The sequence below is a fragment of the Papilio machaon genome, chromosome 19, assembly GCF_912999745.1.
Source record: "Papilio machaon chromosome 19, ilPapMach1.1, whole genome shotgun sequence".
Classification (NCBI taxonomy): domain Eukaryota; kingdom Metazoa; phylum Arthropoda; class Insecta; order Lepidoptera; family Papilionidae; genus Papilio; species Papilio machaon.
This window is the reverse complement of record NC_060004.1, coordinates 4,737,023-4,756,729: the sequence shown is the minus strand read 5'-3', so window position 1 is coordinate 4,756,729 and position 19,707 is coordinate 4,737,023. Positions and strand designations below refer to the sequence as shown.

The 19,707-nt window shown below is 35.2% G+C and overlaps 3 protein-coding genes across 3 annotated transcripts; all 3 read left to right on the top strand.

Moving 5' to 3' along the window:
• Positions 1-1,455: 1,455 nt before the first annotated feature.
• LOC106715195 (luciferin 4-monooxygenase-like) lies at positions 1,456-4,767 on the top strand. Its single transcript, XM_045682647.1, has 5 exons — positions 1,456-1,608; positions 2,429-2,636; positions 3,405-3,741; positions 4,029-4,191; positions 4,624-4,767. The coding sequence occupies exons 1-5, from the start codon at positions 1,492-1,494 to the stop codon at positions 4,765-4,767; spliced, it is 969 nt and encodes a 322-aa protein (XP_045538603.1). The 5' UTR covers positions 1,456-1,491.
• Positions 4,768-5,630: 863 nt separating this feature from the next.
• LOC123722103 (luciferin 4-monooxygenase-like) lies at positions 5,631-8,829 on the top strand. The gene is made up of 3 exons (XM_045682646.1): positions 5,631-5,751; positions 7,204-7,374; positions 8,713-8,829. The coding sequence occupies exons 1-3, from the start codon at positions 5,650-5,652 to the stop codon at positions 8,827-8,829; spliced, it is 390 nt and encodes a 129-aa protein (XP_045538602.1). The 5' UTR covers positions 5,631-5,649.
• A 2,060-nt stretch (positions 8,830-10,889) lies between these two features.
• LOC106715303 (4-coumarate--CoA ligase 1) lies at positions 10,890-17,380 on the top strand. Its single transcript, XM_045682538.1, has 9 exons — positions 10,890-11,032; positions 13,529-13,736; positions 13,994-14,330; positions 14,432-14,594; positions 15,477-15,616; positions 15,962-16,100; positions 16,224-16,445; positions 16,801-16,971; positions 17,250-17,380. The coding sequence occupies exons 1-9, from the start codon at positions 10,916-10,918 to the stop codon at positions 17,370-17,372; spliced, it is 1,620 nt and encodes a 539-aa protein (XP_045538494.1). The 5' UTR covers positions 10,890-10,915; the 3' UTR covers positions 17,373-17,380.
• The last annotated feature ends 2,327 nt before the right edge of the window (positions 17,381-19,707 follow it).

Here is a 19,707-nt window from a genome sequence, read left to right as displayed (position 1 = left end):
AAGAAGGTTGCAAAGCATATATTATGCTATAACATATAAAAAGTATATTATGCTGAAATTTGTATTTTAAAAATGTCTGGAAACCAAATTTACATAATCAAATGACATGAGTAAAAAACACAAACATTAATTATTCATTTTGCTAAATTTATTTAAAGTTAAAATTTATATATATTCATTATTAGAATATTCTTTATATATATATAAATATATAAAGAATTTTTTTATGTATTACTTCTACGTATACTTCTTCATATCTTTTTAACTTTATCTTTGAATTCAAAATTATGGGCAAGGAAACCTTGAGTCTGGCGCCTTAGACCTCTCGACCATCCTGACATTTGATATGATGTGGAATTATTTAATACGTGTATTTTATTTGTTTCATGGCTTAATAGAAGATGGAAGCTAAGCAGAGGTCAAGAAAAGTGACTTAGTATTATAAAATGTATGTAGATGTGTCGTTGAATAATATAACATTAAGGAAACTCGCCTCAAAAGAAAAGAAAACACAAAACGTGTTCAACAAATAGAGGACAGATTCTTTTAAATTAAAAGCGTCAAGGTATTTATTTTGAATAAAATCAACAAGAAAACATATTAAAAAATGTGACAGTTACAACGTGCGTTTGTGGCCATAGAAACAATAAAGATAATTAAAAAAATGTAATACATTGGAGTTAGTTAAATTTATATTATATTGAATTACGTGAATGAGATATATATCGGTATACGGACAAATCAAAAATGTATTTAATGTAGTAGATACCGCAACAACTCCGCTCTAACGAAGTCACGGGCAACCGATAATAGTATTTAATAAAAATAATGAACATTAAAATGCACGCTGGAATAAGTTAGTTATTTGGTTTATTTATGTTTTGTTATTTTTAACAAAATATTTATTGAAGATTAAATGTATAAATTGTAATAAAGCGCCCGTAGACGATCAAACTATTTTGTCAAAATGATTTCATTTTCTTCATGATAATCAAACATTGAAATATGGACGAAAGTCAAACAAAGGTGCATGCTGTCAACAATGACAAACACAAATAAAAGCTATCGCTGATTTACCAACACGTCGCCGCGGTGTCGCCCTGGGGCATTCTCGTGGTTGCCTCACAGTGGCCGATTAAATGATATTGGCATATAAGTTTTGTCAGAAATATCAAATCTTGACAAATTCATATTTATATTATTTACTTTTACCAAATTGTCAAATACAAGAGGTGGCTTTCGAGTGGAAACCTGTTGAGTTTGTAAACCAGCTATAATGTTAAAGTTTGGCAAAAAGTTTTATCGTTTGTAGACCGCTTAAAAACAAGCCGATTTGAGGCGAGTTGTACCTAGGAGTTTTTATTATAAGATATTATTTATATATTATAATTATAAAATATGAATATGCAATTGTTGCCCGATTGCTATCACTAGCTTTGTAGTCATTATAAAATCGTCCCTGTCCTGTAACTCACATAAGACGCAAGAAAGATGCTTCGTAACTCAAAGTATTTGTTCAGTCCAGATGAAAATTTTGTCCCCTCAAAATTACATTTGGGGGACTTCCTTATCAAGACGTTTAAAAAATATGGAGACAAGGTTGCATTGGTAAGTACAAAAAATATTAACTTGGTATAGAAAATAGCTGTTTAGATTAGTTCAGTGAGGTCCCGAAGGGGTCTAGGGTACCTTAGGTTTAAAGGTAGGACAAAATTGAGGATTTACAAATATATGATAAATGTAGCAGTTTACTAAAACGACTTAATTTTGAAAGGGATCAAAGAGAAAAAATAGTCATGGGGGACTTTCCTCCATCTCGTACCCCTAATGGGAAAAGGTTGGTAAAAACTGAAAGTGGCTCGTTTGTCATACTACATATACTATTGGCTATTTTAGCGAAACCAGGAGGTCGCTTGCTCGTAGTGCATATCGTAGTGGAACAAGCACTAAACTGTAACATTAAAATCTATGTTTTTAAATTTATCTTAAAATTCCTTTAAAATTAATGTTAAAGAAAGTCGCGTTAGTTACTACACTACTTATAACTCAAGAACGACTGAACCGACTTGGCTGACAACTGGTAGGGAGGTAGCCTTTCTTTTTTTCATTCCGCGCGGACGAAGTGGTAGGCAAAATCTAGTGATATGATTAAAAGTTATAAAAGAAAATAGGGGAACAACAGAAATTTCACATGTTGTACGAAGTTATGTTTGTTTAAAGGACATCAAAAAGGTCTCAAGTTGAGGTTGAATTAATTAAAAAGTGTGTTTTAATTAATTTAGCGCAATGTATTGAGAATCTTTTTCTGATTTTTACTAAAATCCTCCACAAGGAAGAAGTCATGGAGGCTAGCATTAGTATTAACTGAAACAAGCTTTTTACCTTTAACTTTTATTGATAGGTTTTTTAATATCATCTCTGTTCTTAGATTAACGGCGCTACTGACACGAAACTCACCTACAATGACCTACTCCAAGCGTCTATGAATATTGCTGTTTCTCTCCTTCAACTCGGTTTGAAGAAAGGAGAGACGGTTGGTATATGTTCTGAATCGAGGCTGGAGACTTGGTCTGTGATCGTCGGAGCGGCCTGCGCTGGAGGTGTAATGACACCTTTGAGCATTCAATATGTAAAAGGTATGTTACCCAACGTACATTTTACACCGGAATGGCCCCTCGCTTTCTATTTATATTGCTCGACATCAGGTCAGAACAATGTTTTACGGAAGCATACATATATATATTGCAATTATTACATATATATATATATATATATATATATATAGGGTGGCCCAAAAAAATAAAATTTTTGTTTTTTTCGATTCTCGTGTGAAAATATGTGAGTTTACTATGTTTTAAGAACCTCCACCAAAGTCCACTTGCATCGTGATCTCGTGAATGTCAATATATAGGTAAAATTAAATTCATCACTTTTGTCATTTTTATCAACTCACTACACTTGTCAGAGTGGAGTCACAGAGTAGAGAAATACAGACATTTTCGCAGGGCCGCCGTACACGGGCGTGCAAAGCGTGCACTGTACGCGGGCGGCACACACAGAAGGGCGGCAAATCGAGCGTCACTTATAATGTTCTAAACTTAACCTACCCAGTTTTTGTTGCTATTTATTACATTTATCGAAAATAAGGTTAAATTATTCATAATCACAGATAAATGTGATTATTTTTTACTCCAAAAATGATAGATTTTTAATAGTTTTTCAGTCACATTTACCGTAACATCTATCTACAACCATTCGATTGTGACCTCCTGGGGCCCAACAGATGAACAGAATAATGACTAGTAAGATTGTAATTCTGTTGTATTCTTCGACGGATTGTCATAGACGTACACTGGAGGGGCTTAGCTTCTCTTCTATTAATTATGACTTCTAATTTTTTACAGACGAACTGCGACATGTTATGAATATATCAAAGCCGAAATTTCTTTTTTGTTCGAAGCAAGCATATGATAATCATGAAGCTATATTCAAGTCATTAGTTTACGTTGAAAAGATCATATTATTTGGTGACGAAAGAGTAAAAGGTACATTACTATACGAAGACCTGGCGAAGATGTCACCGAATTCGATGTTGAAGGAAAATGTGAATTTTGAAGAATTTGAAGTAGTGGATGTACAAGGTCAGATTGATACAGTTTTCCTCATGTATTCATCAGGAACGACGGGATTACCTAAAGGAGTTATGCTAACACATCTAAGTGCCCTAATTATGTATAACTTGTAAGTATAACCGTAGAACTCCATATATATCTTATACCTATCTTAAAGGCCGGCAACGCATCTGCAATTCTTCTAGTGTTGCGGATGTCCATGGGCGTCGATGATCACTTTGGTGTTCCCGCCGCTCGCTTGCCCCCTTCTCTTATAAAAAAAAACTCTACTCCACAAACAACACACAGTGACATTTGTGTTGATGCATATATTTTCATCTTCTTCATTTTCTTTCATAAAACAGTGACAATCATGCGTTTTAATATTTATCAACTTTATCATTTTATAATTTACAGATCGTGTTTACTTGATCCAACATATATTGTTTTAAATGTAACACCTTGGTACCATGGTATGGGGTTAATGAGTACATTTATATACCTGAGCCATGGCTGCAAATATGTCTTTTTACCGAAGTTCGAGATTGAATTATATTTGAAAACGATCGAAAAATATATGGTAAGGGCAGTTACTGGCGCTGTACTTATTAAAACAAATGAAAGCTTTTTTGCATTATAAGGTGGAGAACGAGCAAGCGGCCATATGGGTCCGCCTAAATAGCGAAGCGACCGCTGCCTATAGACAACCGCAATTGCAGATGTGTTGCCTACCTTTAATACACGGAGGATGAGACGCACAGAAAGAGAATATTTTCCCTTTCTATGCGTCCACTCCTTCATCCAACCCATTTTCTGTACTTTCTTTTTATAAGCGCTTCGGCACGCAAACTCATCTGATGAACCGCGGAATAATTTCCACTACACGCCCGTCTTCTGTGTGATCGTGGTATTGCACCGGTCGAGCAAGCCCATTCGTGCAACAGATGTTATTGTTGCTGGTGTCTAACACTATAAGAGATATGAATGAAAAGTACTTAGAGTAACGTTCCAGGTCAATCTGCTAGTGTTGGTGCCGCCCGTGCTAATGGCTCTTATCAAGACGTCCTCGCAGTATGACCTCAGCTCCGTCGTGGCGATTGTGAGCGCAGCCGTTGCACTTAGGAAGGAGACTATTGCAGCTGTCCACGAAAAGTAAGTAAAATATGACAAAATTATCTAACCCGTATAACTGAAGCTCAATTATCCTTCGTTTCCAAATTTAGAAAACAGAAAGCCTAAATTGAGCAGACAGAGACACCTCAAATTCAATACGTATCGACAAGTAAAATATTACATGTAGGCATACACTGTTCATAATAGAAACGAATTAAGGTTAAAGCGCATTCGTCCACTCCACGTCCCCCGGCACCGCCCCGCCTCGTGATTCTGTGGCGTTCAGTCGTCGCCGATTGAACGTAATAAAGACATTGTTAGCAAAACGATATGTCATTCTCACTTAGCTACACGTCGCTCACGTCATGTTTGTGAACGGCGCGGCGAAACCTACACGTCCGGGACCGATGTACCAATGTGTTTTTCGACTTTATAATTTCATTCCGAACATCTTACAGTGAAGAGAAACATCGTAAAACGTGCATATATCTGCAAAGAAGTTCAAAGATTTGTAATTTGATAATAATTTTTGATCCTACAGTCAAATTATTTTAAATAGTTTTGTGGAACGTAGTTGTATTTCGAAGGTAAACACTGTATAATAAATAAATAAATATATAAAAATTATAATAATAACAGTAATATATTTATTAGTTTATATTTTACTATTATTTACTTTATCTATCATATAAAAACCAGCCAGGCGGAGACAGAATAAATATATAATCTACGAGCTGATGACGATGATTGGCAAGGCGTCGCGACGGCGAGGCGTCCACTTGCCATCAAGCTGAGCGCCGCGATGTTGCGGCGAATGCGCGTTAACGTTTAAAACACGACACAAAACATACAATATTATTCCCCAGTTTTATTTTATTTTTTTTACAGATTAAAAAATCTGAAAGGCATTTGTCAGGGATATGGTATGACGGAGACTACGTTCGTTGTCACCATGGACACTCTCTTCACAGATGGCACGTGCAAACCTGGCAGCGTCGGTAAAGTTTTACCCAATACATTAATAAAGGTACTTATTAGCCATAAGTTTCAATTACCTACAACCAAATTTTTTAAAACAATATGTGATAGGTTATGTGTAATTGTTATGCAAGCTTTCGTAAGAAATTCAATACATTTATTTGAAAAAAAAACTATTTTTTTAATTCATATATTTTATATCTAAATATTTAACCGTGTCGTGAAAAATAGAATAAAAGCGGGATGGATGAAATGGCGGCAGGTCACAGGGTTAATATGCGACTCACAAATTTCCCTCAAAATAAAGGGGAAAATTTACAAAACCATCGTAAGACCTGTCAATGATGTATGGATCCGAATGTTGGGCTGTTAAAGGGACGGATGAAAAGAGAGTACATGTGGCGAAAATGCGAATGTTAAGATGGATGTGTGGAGTAACAAGAGTGGAAAGAATACGAAATTAGCATATTAGAGGAAGTCTGAAAGTAGCACCGGTAGTAGGAAAATTGAGAAGTAAAAGGTTAGCGTGGTATCGGCATGTTATGAGGAGGGATGAATCGCATGTGGCAAAGAGAACGTTAAGTATGAGTGTGGAGGGGTACACCGGTAGAGGTAGGCCTAGGAAGAGATGGATGGATTGCGTGAAAGGTGACATGATCAAGAAGGGGGTGACAATGGAGATGACGGCAGACAGATTGATTTGGTGGACGGAAACCTGGTGCACCAACCCTATGTAGGTGGGACAAGGTTAAGGAGATGATGATATTTTATATTTGTAATATACAATTTTAATTTTTGTCGTAGATTGCAGATCTAGAAACCAGAGAGCTTCTAGGGCCGTATCAAAACGGAGAAGTGTGCGTTAAGAGTCCTCTAATTATGAAAGATTACATCGGTCACGACAAAAATTGTTGTTTAGACAAAGACGGCTTCTTTAAAACTGGCGACGTTGGGTACTATGATAAAGATAAGCATTTGTTTATTGTTGATCGAATAAAGGAATTGATTAAATACAAAGCTTATCAGGTAAATTTTTACTATAAGGCGATTTAAAATATTGTAAATAAAACTTTCATTAAGCATCAGATTATGTTTCCATAAACGAAAATCCGAAACAGTTAAAAGTCATTCCTAAATAATATTAAATGAATTAAATAACATTAAATGTTGGCAAGATGCACCTTACCGTCCGATTTGATGAAATAATCAAGAAGGGCGGTATTGAAAATACCCGAAACAGACGAGACCGATGCGTAGATATATGAATGTAGAAGAAGCGAGACACGTGTTAGAAGCGCGCCGAATAAGAGCGTGGCCTCAAAATAAAATACAAGGAGCGGTCAGATTTTGGATTCTAGTCGTTTAGTAGAAAAATCATCTGTTGCATTGGGTGTTTCCTGTTGAGCCAATCGGTAGGCTGGTGATGAAACATACATTTCATTGTAAACAATATGTTGTACAAATACACCACGAAATTGATGAATCACATTTAAAATTTTAGGTACCTCCAGCGGAGATAGAAGCAGTGCTATTGCAGCATGAGGGAGTGCGTGACGTAGGCGTGGTAGGGCTACCGAATCCTGAGGCCGGCGAGCTGCCCATCGCCTTCGTAGTACCACAACTTGGAGCCAACCCTACCGAGGCAGAAATGCAGCATTTTGTTGCTGAAAGAGTTAGTATATCAAAAAAATTTTGTCACAAATTCCTTTAAACAAAAAATATTTTGAGTTGTTCATTAAAAAATAACATATATAACAGTGGTAAATGTCACAAACAACATAGGTATGTTACACTAATGGGCCGGATAGCCCGGTACAATACCACGATCACTCAGAAAACAGGCGTGAAGTGGAAGTAATTCCGCGTTTCATCAGATGTGTATGCATCCCGTAGGCTCAATTTTAATTCTCTTTCCTTTCCTACCCTTTTTTATAAGGAAAGGATGGGAAGGGGGAGTGGATGTGATGTGAGGAGGGGACGCATAGGAAGAGAAATCTTCTCATTCATTGCGTCTTCTCCACCGCCAATTAATCTGCAATTGTGTATGTCTATGGGCAGCGGCCACATAAAATAAAAGAACTAATAGGCCTAACATTCAACACCACGTCATCATCATCTCCCTGGCCTTATCCCACTCACGTGGGGTCGGCGCTCAAGGTTTTATAAACCTTAAAGATTTGGCTTAATTTTTTTACGGCCGGCCGCCTGCATGTCACCAACCCTACTGGGGAATATCTTAAAATTAAATAGTATCTTCTCTAAGACCACCTCCATATTCGTGACTCACTTCACTCCAATACACGTCAACACTGTCAACACCACGTCTCATAACAAAAAAACGGGGAAATATATGAGTCGAATTATACCTCGCACGTAATAATCGAGCTGTTTAGGTTATATTGAAATGGATTCAAACGATTTTATTTAATACTACTTGTCGCCTACGACTCTGTTCACGCGCAATTAATAAAAAATCTGTTTAGCCTTTGTCTTCTTCCAGCCTATGCTCTATATCTTGGTATACTGTAGCCAAATTTCAGCGAAACGTATGCTTCCGTTCTGGAGATACCTTCTAACAAACATCCATCTATCCATCCATATATCCATTCGCAATTAAAATATTAGTAAGATTTTTAAATACAAGAAAAGGAATCGTATTAGATATTTGGCTTTACATCCATTACTGTTTGACAAAAAAAAGTTATAAAAAGTTGTTACACTTAAAAATTAAATAATGGGTTGTAATATAATATACTATACTAAGACCCACTTTGGGCCACTGCGCAGTAATTAATTAATACACTATACTATTGATCAAACTAGCAATAATTTTAACATACAATATGTCTATTATACGAACTTGTATGTAATTAATATTAAGGACTATTACGTCTGGTAAATGATAAAATTGTTGGTTTAAAAGTAATTGAAAGCATGAAATTTGATGACGCTCTTGTCCACATTTAAAAAAACGAAAATAATTTATGAATTTTGTATTTCATTGTTTCAGTTATCCAATCCCAAGCATTTAAGAGGCGGAGTACATTTCGTGAAAGAAATACCTAGAACTGCTACCGGCAAGATACTACGAAAAAATCTCAGGGAATTAGCAGTTAATTTAAAATAAATAAATATAACTGAAGTCTAACTTGAATGATTTTTGTATGATTGTGTAATTCGAACGACAAGTGTCACGACGACACTTGTCGTTCGAATCATACGGTAATATGTTGTGTCTAATTTTTCAAAGATAATGTGAAGGTTGATATGTTTTATAAAATTGTGTCGGCACTGGAAACTCACTCTTAAGTTGGCAAGTTAGTGTACTTTTTTTTTATTATGTAATTTTATTTTGAGTATTTTGTAATAATAATACTTTCAAAACATGTTTTGTTGCTAAATTAAATTTGGAGTTGTTTCGCAAAACTGTCCTATATCATTTTAGAGTCAAATTCATATTTATAGTCATATCGTATTAACTATAGCTATAGTTATAGTATAGCAATATAAAACATAACACTGTTAGAGTCCGCAGCAGTATTAGCTAGAAAACACTAATAAAAACCACAACATAGACTTTAGATAAATACAGATTAACAAAAACATTGTTACACTTTTATGGTTTTGTCTGAGTGGGCTGATTTATCGTAATTTTGTTCTCACCCATTTAGTATATCTTACTAAAATTATAAATACGAATGTTTAGATGTATGGATGGATAGATGTTTGTTTAAAGGTATCTCCAGAACAGCTTAACTGATCTTAATGAAATTTGACACAGATGTAAAACACAACCTGGAATAACATATAGGCTACTTATTACGTTTTTTTAAGTCCGCGCAGAAGGAGTCGCGGGCGACAGCTAGTAGATAGATAAGTTCATCTGACCATTTCAATAAATGCATTACACACCTGTCAGTCGTGCAAAAAGTTTAATAAAATTGATCACTGTATAAAAAACATCATTTATATTGCTATAGAAAAAAGTAAAGCATATATTTCGCAACGACATAAAAGCAACATATCTAGCAGACAACTATGTAGGTCAGTTTTTTTTATATTGCAGGGTAGCAAACGAGCAAGCGGCTAACTGAATAACACAATTACAGTTGCGTTGCCTCCCTTTTAATCCCCTTCCCCTTTCCATGCTTTCCTTATAAGTAAAGATTGTGAAGGAAAAAAGGACTATAATTAGGCACGCACATTCATCAGACGAAACGCGGTATGACTTCCACTCGATGCCTGTCTTCTGTGTGGTCGTGGTATTGCACCGGGAGAGCCGACCCATTCGTGCAACTGATGGCTGTCAGCTAAAGCTGACCTGGTACTTAGTTCACACTACCTTATAACGAATGGGCATTGGCGCGTTGTTCAGGCGTTCCTAGGAAAAATGCATTGATTTAATTTTCTAATACAGTATCATCAACACTCCAAAACATTCAATGTTTATAGCAGTCTTTTTAGATTTCTCTCTCGAAATCTACACTAAGATCCTTTTACATACGAACATGCACATACATACATGTACATACGAGTCGACAGAGCGCAAAATTTCATCGTTACCATCTCGATGGGTGGCATTCCACAACGACGAGGTTTTCACGAACCTTTCTATCTCGCACAGCTGCGTTGTGGAATACTCTGTCCTCGGCGGTATTTCCAAACAGTTACGACTTAGGGACCTTCAAGAAAAGAGCGTATACCTTCCTTAAAGGCCGGCAATGTCCATGGGCGTCGGATCAAATAACTTTAGGCGGTCCGTTGCTCGTTTGCCCCCTTATCCTATAAAATCAAAAAATACTGCCGGGACCCAGGTTCATGATCCGGCCCGAAGGACCATGATTTAAGCGTGGATTATAATATGGTTCATGCTTAATGATGGAATAAACGGCAGTTCTGGTAAGTGAAGACGGTAAGGCAAGTATTACGGATATGTCGGCTCTTCACTTGTTGACACAAAAGAAAAGGGCGCGGCGTGAGGGCGAGCGACTCTGCGGACGAGGCTAAAAAGGCCTGACCCCGCGGCTCCCCTTCTGGCTGGGCAGTAGAACGGAATAATCCTTTATTAGTATCCATTAAACTATAAATCTGTTGGCATTGACGGATTGAAATAAAAAATTCATTTGAATTTCAAAAGCTTGTATTTATACGTGATATTATATTCTCACATTATACTATTCGTGGTACTCGCGCTCGCCGCCAAGACGTACAAAATGTTGAAGCAACCAAATTATCTCTTCGGACCGGACGACAACATGATGCCAGTGAAAATAAATTTAGGCGATTTTTTAGTGAAAGGTTTCAAGAAGCATGGTGATAAAGTTGCAATGGTAAGATAACGATTATTTCAGTACAAGCTTCTACTAGTGACTTCATTCGGATGAATATAACATGAGTTATTGGAATGCGATATGTTTCTACATATCATATGTACAGTCAGCTTCATAAATATAGTGGCAGTCAAGATATCCAAATATATAGGAACACCTAAAGTGATCAATTATATAAGTACAACCAAAGTCATCAAATTAATTGAAGCATCCACTCTGCTCAAAAAGATCGAAGCGTTCACATCGTCATATATATGAGTACATTCAAAGTGCCCATAATTATAGTAACAGACAGAGCTTCAATAATAACGAAGCATCGAAAGTATGCAAAAATATCGTAACATTAGACAAAATTGAACTCTATCTCTATTCACTTATGATACACTTTGAAATATACTACTTCGGTTAAATTCATTTGACGCTTTGTATCAACATAATAGGTTGTCCAGTAAGTTCGTTCCGATTTTCAATAGGTATTTTAGAATAGACCCGAATATATTACAATTATTGAAAACATATGACATGTTTACATAACACATACATACTAAAAGAGGATAACTTCAGCCATATTTTGACAAATGGTAGGACACGATTCGTTCTTTTCTATTAGTTTTATAAAAACTGATTGACTTAATTTTTGTCGAAATAAATAAGACGTTTTGCTATAAAATCGAACAAATATAATTTAAAAGACGTATGCCAAAACTTAAGGGCCTTTAAAATTTCCCTTAAAAATGGGCACGAACTTATCGGACAACCCAACATTTTTCTTCTTATTATTATAACGCTTAAAATGTATAAATTTACGATACATGACAGATACCTAATCTATATATATAAAAGAAAGTCGTGTTAGTTACACTGTTTATAACTCAAGATCGGTCGAACCGATTCTGCTGAAAATTGATGGGGAGGTAGCTTAGAACTAGGAGACGGACATAGGAACTTTTTATCTTGTGAGCATTTTTTTTATTCCGCGCGGACGAAGTCGCGGGTAAAAGCTAGTAAGTAACATCAAATTTTATTCTGTCACAATATGTGCTAGTTTCAGTGTTTTACTATTTTCGCCGCGGTACGTAAGTTTAGTGGTTCGAATCCCAGGCTTACAAGGTTTTTATTTTTCAATATTATCAATCACATATAAAGCTTGATTTTTTTTAATGAAAAGGAGAAATCTGGTAATGTACTTAGAATATGTTTTTTCTTAACAAAAACAATTTTACATTTTTATTTTTGGGGTATTAAATATTTAAATAAAATTAATAACGATGAGGTTCGGCCATCTCGGGATAAAGCGAGTGGGCGGAGAGTGTTTTCATTTGTCATTGCGGTCATTGAAATTGAATTCTACTCGTATATCCATATCCTTGAAATACACTTTGAAAGTATACAACTTCTGTTAAATTAATTAACAATTTGTATCAAAATATTTTTCTCTTACTGTTAGGTATCTTCAGTCCGGTTGCAGTAGAATTTTCCAAGCATAGATTTATTACACGTATTCGATGTCGCCTGTGACTTAGTCCGCGCGGAATTAAAAGACGAAACTTACAATAACAAACGTGAACAATAAAATAGTAATAGTAACCAATAATTGTTGCGATAAAGTTCAATTTTATATAACGCTTTGATAATAAAATTAAAAACCTTAAAAAATGTAAAAATAAATATACATAGTTTGGGATTCGAATCGCCAAAACTGCGTATTACAGCGAACAGTTAAGCCGTAAAGCCAAACTGTCATATATGGTGACAAATTAAAATTTGATATTGCTTATCTATCTCGTACCTATCTGTCATGCGGGACGTAAACTTGAAGTAAATAGCAAAAAAATGTTTTGATATAAAATGTCAAATGAATTTAAACGAAGTAGTATATTTCAAAGTGTATCATAAGTGAATAGAGATAGAGTTCAATTTTGTCTAATGTTACGATATTTTTGCATACTTTCGATGCATCGTTATTATTGAAGCTCTGTCTGTTACTATAATTATGGGCACTTTGAATGTACTCATATATATGACGATGTGAACGCTTCGATCTTTTTGAGCAGAGTGGATGCTTCAATTAATTTGATGACTTTGGTTGTACTTATATAATTGATCACTTTAGGTGTTCCTATATATTTGGATATCTTGACTGCCACTATATTTATGAAGCTGACTGTACTTTATTTATACTGTTGCGAAGTTATCGATATAAAAACAAAATAAAAGGTAACTGTACGTATAAATCTGGGATCACAGGTTTCATCTAGATCCATGAAATCGTTCTGGAGATTACTTCTAACAAACATCTATCCAAACATCCGAATTAGCGTTTACCTATATAATATTACATATGCAAGTTTGTTCGGCTACTTTGTCGGCGCGAAATTTAAAAAAATAATAAGCCTACGCGTCTAACATTAGTATGATTAGAAGTTCTTTAATGTTAATTAAGGAAATAATATGATTTTACCAGAAAAGACCTACTTTATTTTTTCAACATAACAGATTAATGCCGTAACCGAAGAGCAGATAACGTACAATGAATTGGTGCAAGCTGCTACGAACCTTGCCGTATCTCTGGTGCGTTTGGGAGTGAAGAAAGGAGACGTGGTCGCTATATGCTCCGAAAGTCGTTTGGAGATTTGGTCGACTGTTCTTGGACTAACCTGTACTGGCGCAGTTATTACTCCAATTAGTACTGGATATGTTAAAGGTAATGCCATATTAGTCTACAATTGAAGAATATGTATTTTTTTTGTTTTTGTTCTGCAATAGCTCGTGATATTTTCAAGCCCTTGGCTGTTAGAAGATTTATTTTAATAGATTATAGTTATAGAAATGTGTTCTATTCTTCAGACAGTACTTTAATAAGAGGTCTTTTAAAAATTCTAACTATTGATTAATGGCAACTAAAAATGTACCTCATTTTAAACTTATCATATTTAATTTATGCTTTAACATTTTTTTCAGACGAGCTCAAGCACGTAATGAATATATCAAGGCCAAGCTACTTGTTTTGTTCTAAACTAACTTACCAAATGCACGAGGCAGTTTTCAAATCTTTCGACTGCATAAAAGAGATAATATCCTTTGACGAAGAGAGACCAAAAGGTGCTTTATTTTACAAAGACTTGGCCATAGTTTCTGATGGTTCAATGATCAGAGAGAATGTAAAAATAGACGAGTTCCTTGCAGTGGAAGTAGAAGGAGTTACGGACACTGCTTTTATAATGTACTCGTCAGGCACGACTGGACTGCCAAAAGGTGTGATGCTAAGTCATTTAAACCTTATCGCTACGTGTACAGTGTAAGTATTTGCTTTTTATAAGCATGTTGTGTTTTTTAGAATTCAATTTTTCGGCCAATTACTCCAATATATGTTTTTAAAAAATAATTTATATTTTTCAGGCCGGATGTTTGTGATCCGAAATTAAACGTTTTGCAAATTACTCCGTGGTATCATAATATGGGCGTTATGGTGATGCTTTTGTATATGTATGCTGGATCCGAAATTGTATTTCTACCGAAATTTGAATTGGATTTATACTTGAGATTAATCGAAAAATATAAGGTGTAGTAACTAAACGTATTTTGTCGCATTTCCGTGTGGTTCGGTATGGGAGCTATGATTCCCTTTGTAACCATTTTCTTCCTTTTTTTCTTGTGTTTCTCTGTCTTTTTTACTTAATGTCTGGCATCATATCGTTATCTCCTTTGATTGAGAAAGATTTAAATGAATTCCTTACTGCGATCACAACTCAATTATCTTTAAGTGATAGGATTTTGAAGAAGACATCGAGCATTCCAGCCAATAGTTATTGATAGATTTTTTTATGAGATAAGGGGGCAAACGATCGCCGGGAACACCGAGATGATCCACGACACCCATGGACATCCGCAATACCAGTGGAACTGCTTGCTACTTGAAGGTCCCTAAGTCGTATTGGTTTAGAAATACCGTCGAGGACAGACCGTTCCACATCGCAGCTGTGCGAGGCAGAAAATTGCGCAAAAATCGCCGTTGTGGAATGCCAGCCATTCACGTGGTATGGATGGTACCTGGCAGTCTGTTTTGTCATCCGATGACGGAACTCGGCGGCAGGAATCGTTCCAAACAGTTCTTCGGAACACTCCCCGTGGTATAGACGGTAAAAATTGCAGAGGGAACTAACGACCCTCCGCAAAGCCAGAGAATCAAGCCGATCGGTAAGAGCTCGGTCGTTTACGGTTTAAGTGGCTCGGAAGAAGCTGGTGTTGGGGTGCTCCCGCTCAGAGGTGCGAGCAGTATTCCATGTGGGGCCGCAGTTGCGCTTAATTAAGTTGTAGGCGGTGGCCCGGCTGAAAATATTTGATATATAACTTTAAACTTTCGTAGTTTTACTAATACACTATTCGTAAGTACAGTATATTAGATGTGATATCTTTATTGGTTACGATTTATGATATTTTCCAGATAAAGAAACTACTTTTGGTACCATCTGTAATATGGGCAATATGTAAAACATCTTTTACATATGACGTGAGTTCGGTAGAAGTTATTGTGTGCGGAGCTGCAGTCCTTCAACAAGATACTATAGAAGCTGTGAAATCAAAGTAATTATTAGAAATGCTAAGAACATAAATAATACGCTGGTTATCTCCTATTATCGTTACATAAAGAGATCTTTTCCTCATATCGTGGACCAGTTTCCTGTCCATTCTTCGGTTTTCTCTTGATTTCTCATATCATTTATTTAATTTTTCTTTCACATTTCGGCTTAATTTTTCGGTTAACCTCCAAAGAAAGGTTTCAAATAAATCTTCCCTTGTGTTTTTTGTACCGACAGGTTTTCCCAGTAAAAGGTTATAAATATCCGTGTTACACAATGATGTATTCAAGTAATGAATTCTTGGTTGAAGTTGATTCAATCTGAGTTTATAATGAAAAAATATTTACAGGTTTAAGAATTTAATAGATGTATACCAAGGTTACGGGATGACAGAAGCTACGCTTTTAATATCGCTAGCCTCTTATGTCAGTAGACAGAAATGCAAGACGGGAAGTGTTGGCAAGATTACTTATAATACAACTGTTAAGGTAGGTGTTATCTAAAAGACTGTAAGGATTAGTTTTGGCTTCGGCCAATAATATATCATGTTTCGGAGATGGCTCAAAAAACACATGGTAATTGATTTAAGCAAATATTGGTTTTTGTTATAGATTGTAGATGTTGAAACAAGGAAACCGTTAGGTCCGTATGAAACCGGAGAAATCTGTTTTAAAAGTCCGTCGGTAATGAAAGGTTACATAGGAAAAGACAAAAGTGAAGATTTTGACGATGAGGGCTTTTTAAAAACTGGTGATATCGGATACTATGATGATGAGAAATATTTGTTTATTATGGACAGATTGAAAGAATTAATAAAATACAAAGGTTATCAGGTAAAGATAAGTTTTATATTTGAATTCAAGCAAATAGGTACAGAGGTAGCAGACCGTTTCAATTTTTCGAGGCTCAAGGTTGTTGTGCATTGCGTAATGCCCTTCACCCGCATCCCTTTACGCCCCACTGCACCTAACTTTTTTGTGTTCTACGTAGCGACTAGTACGATGTTCCAAGCTGCCAAATCATTTAAAAACCTCAATACACAGGCTAACATTTTGTTTACTCATAACCTGGTAATCTCAGGCTAAGTCCTTTTACTGACGTAGAACACAACATTGGTAAGATCGGTTAAGACTAGATTATACGCTCTTACACGTTGACAATATTACATCATAATTATACATCTACCAGGTTCCTCCTGCAGAAATAGAGACACTATTGCTACAGCACCCGGGCGTGCGTGACGTCGGCGTAGTAGGGCTTCCCGAAGCAGTGGCAGGTGAGGTGCCGCTTGCCTTCGTGGTGCCTCAACCCGGTGTTTGCCTTTTAGAGGCAGAACTGCAAAAGTTCGTGGCCGATCGGGTGCGTGCATTTTTAGAACTAAACAATATTTTTGCTGTGTTACATCAAAATTAAAAATATCTTTATGATGTATTTCCGTTGCTCATAAAGAAAAATGAATTTTTAAAATATTTGTCTGTCTGATTGTCTGCAAGACTGCGTTTGTTTCGGGTAATCTCCATAACGGCTGGATAGGTTTTGATGGGACTATGCCTGTAAGGTAGCTGAGGCAAACGAGCATATTATAGGATACTTTTTTATTCTGATGCAATCGGATGACCGCTAACATTTTGTTGCAGCTGTCAAATCCGAAACATTTACGAGGCGGCGTTCGTTTTGTTGAAAATATACCGCGAAACCCAAACGGAAAAATATTACGAAAAAATCTGCGAGAGATGCTTGAAAATGAGAAAAACATTTGATAAAGATAACTTTTTAGTTTCTTAGTGTAAGTTTCATATGGGATTATTTTAAAATTATTTATTAAAGTTTTTTTTTTTTTGCAAATGTGTAGACGTTCCATGTAATAAGACTAATAAAAAGGTTTTTGTCAGCGAGTTGTTTTAATTAGTTTTTACCTATCAGCTATATAGTTCAGCCTATATAGCTCCTACTGCCCTTACAAAAAGTAATTGCAACATAAATATAAATTGGCGAATTGAAAGTTTGCAGACCACTTTGTACAAGGTAGGTGAAATTACCTGTAATTATATTTACATTGAATTTAATATTAAGTAATAGATTGCGAATTTCGAAATGCTTATGTTTATTATATATAATAGGTTTGGAAATTAGACGAAGAAGAGTTAGTTTTGCAAACATTCATTATGATCAGCTTCACAATTTGTACAGGAAGATTGAGGACAATTAAAATTTTCTTACTATGTACTTACGTATTTTTGGAGGACACCATAATACAAATCGCTTCGGCATCGTGTAAAATCTTGTTGAATGGCACACAAAAACTAGAAAATACTAGCGTTTATATCACAAATATAAAAAGCATCTTCAAAGCCTCACAGATCAAAAAATAAACACTTTCACACAATATACAAAACTACAGAAATACGGAGGAGGGCGAACAAGCTACTCAACGCACTTACTGAAAAAAATCACAGAAGTAAAAAAAAGGGGTCATCGGGTATATCGAGAGATGGCGCTATTATATTCGCGATGAACGACAAGTATGGAAATGTCCTTGGCCTGACAACAACAATCCTCATAAAAAATAATTCGATACTTAACAAGTGTCAGGTGGCATGTAATTTTTTGTTTTATGTCTAAGTAGGTATATTCTGACAAAACAAACCGCGATTTTAGCGCCCCATCGGTTCAGATATCCTTGTTTGACAATATAACATAATTATGAGTAACTAAATTAAATTTAATTTAACCCTGTCGATCTACTCACGGTTCGAATGTGTAAAGCAGTGGACAACAATATCATAATACTAGAAATAATAATTAAATAAAGAAATAAGAGTTAGTCTAACTATACAAATGGTCAAGTAGAACAATAGTTACTAGTTACAATAGTAGTACAATAGTTCCCCCTGTGGAAATTCTAACATCCTTTGAAGTTTTGTACAATCACGCCGACAACAATTATTATTGAGAAGATTAACTCCATATGCACGCAGAACCCTTCAATTAGTAATTTTAAACAATTGTTTTTTATGTTACTGATGTAAAACATCTATAGGATCACTTGTAAACCGAATTGTTGGCGTGGCGACGCTTGGCGTGGCGACGCTTGCCGTGGCGACGGGTCGCCAAGCTATACTAAGGATATATATATATATATATACACATATATATATATATATTATTATCATTATCATTTACATTATCATTAACATCATTATTATCATCATTATCATTATTATTTATTTATTTAATTATAATATTTAATATTTTATGCATATTACTTGTACACACACGATGTTTCACATCTGCCAGGCGTCCCATGACGGCTCACATTTTTATGTTTATATGCTTAAAAGATTTTTAATCAAAAAGAATATTTAAAATATTACATTTTTATTTCTGATAGTACCGATGACAATGAGTTGACCAATTGTATAGAATATTACATTTTTCACAAGCGGATTACTTGAACATCTATTACCTCTTCGAGTCATATTTCCAACAATATGAAGAAGTAGAAAAGTTACTGACCGCACTCCAATATCAAATAAATAGATAATAATAAATATATTCATATTTCATATACTAGCATACATATACCCAGAAATAAATCTTCCCAAATACAGTAAACAACCACAAATACTCATAATTTTTATAATCAACGATAATTTAAAGTTATATTTATTAAAACATGTCGAACACAGTGTGAACGGGGCCTTATTCCCGAACAATAATAATAAACATCCGCAATGTTTCACTGAATGTATGAACCCTTTATAACTACCCAAATTGTTTGCCTCTTTTTTGATTATTTGTAAGGTATATTACATTATAAAAAAATATGTATGGTACGGAATAACGGAGCATCCTGCTAAAAGTATATATACTTTTAAATACATAAGTATATATACTTATATACTTAAAATGATGCTCTAACAACTGATGTAATATGTATTTGTTTTTGTTCAAATAAATTATTATTAATTTTCCCGGTGAACCGATGGAATAACCAAATATAACTTACCATAGAGATCAGTGTCATTGTGTCATTGGTAGTGTCAATACGACGTACTAATTAAGTTTTATATTATGCAGTGAGAATTGTGTAAG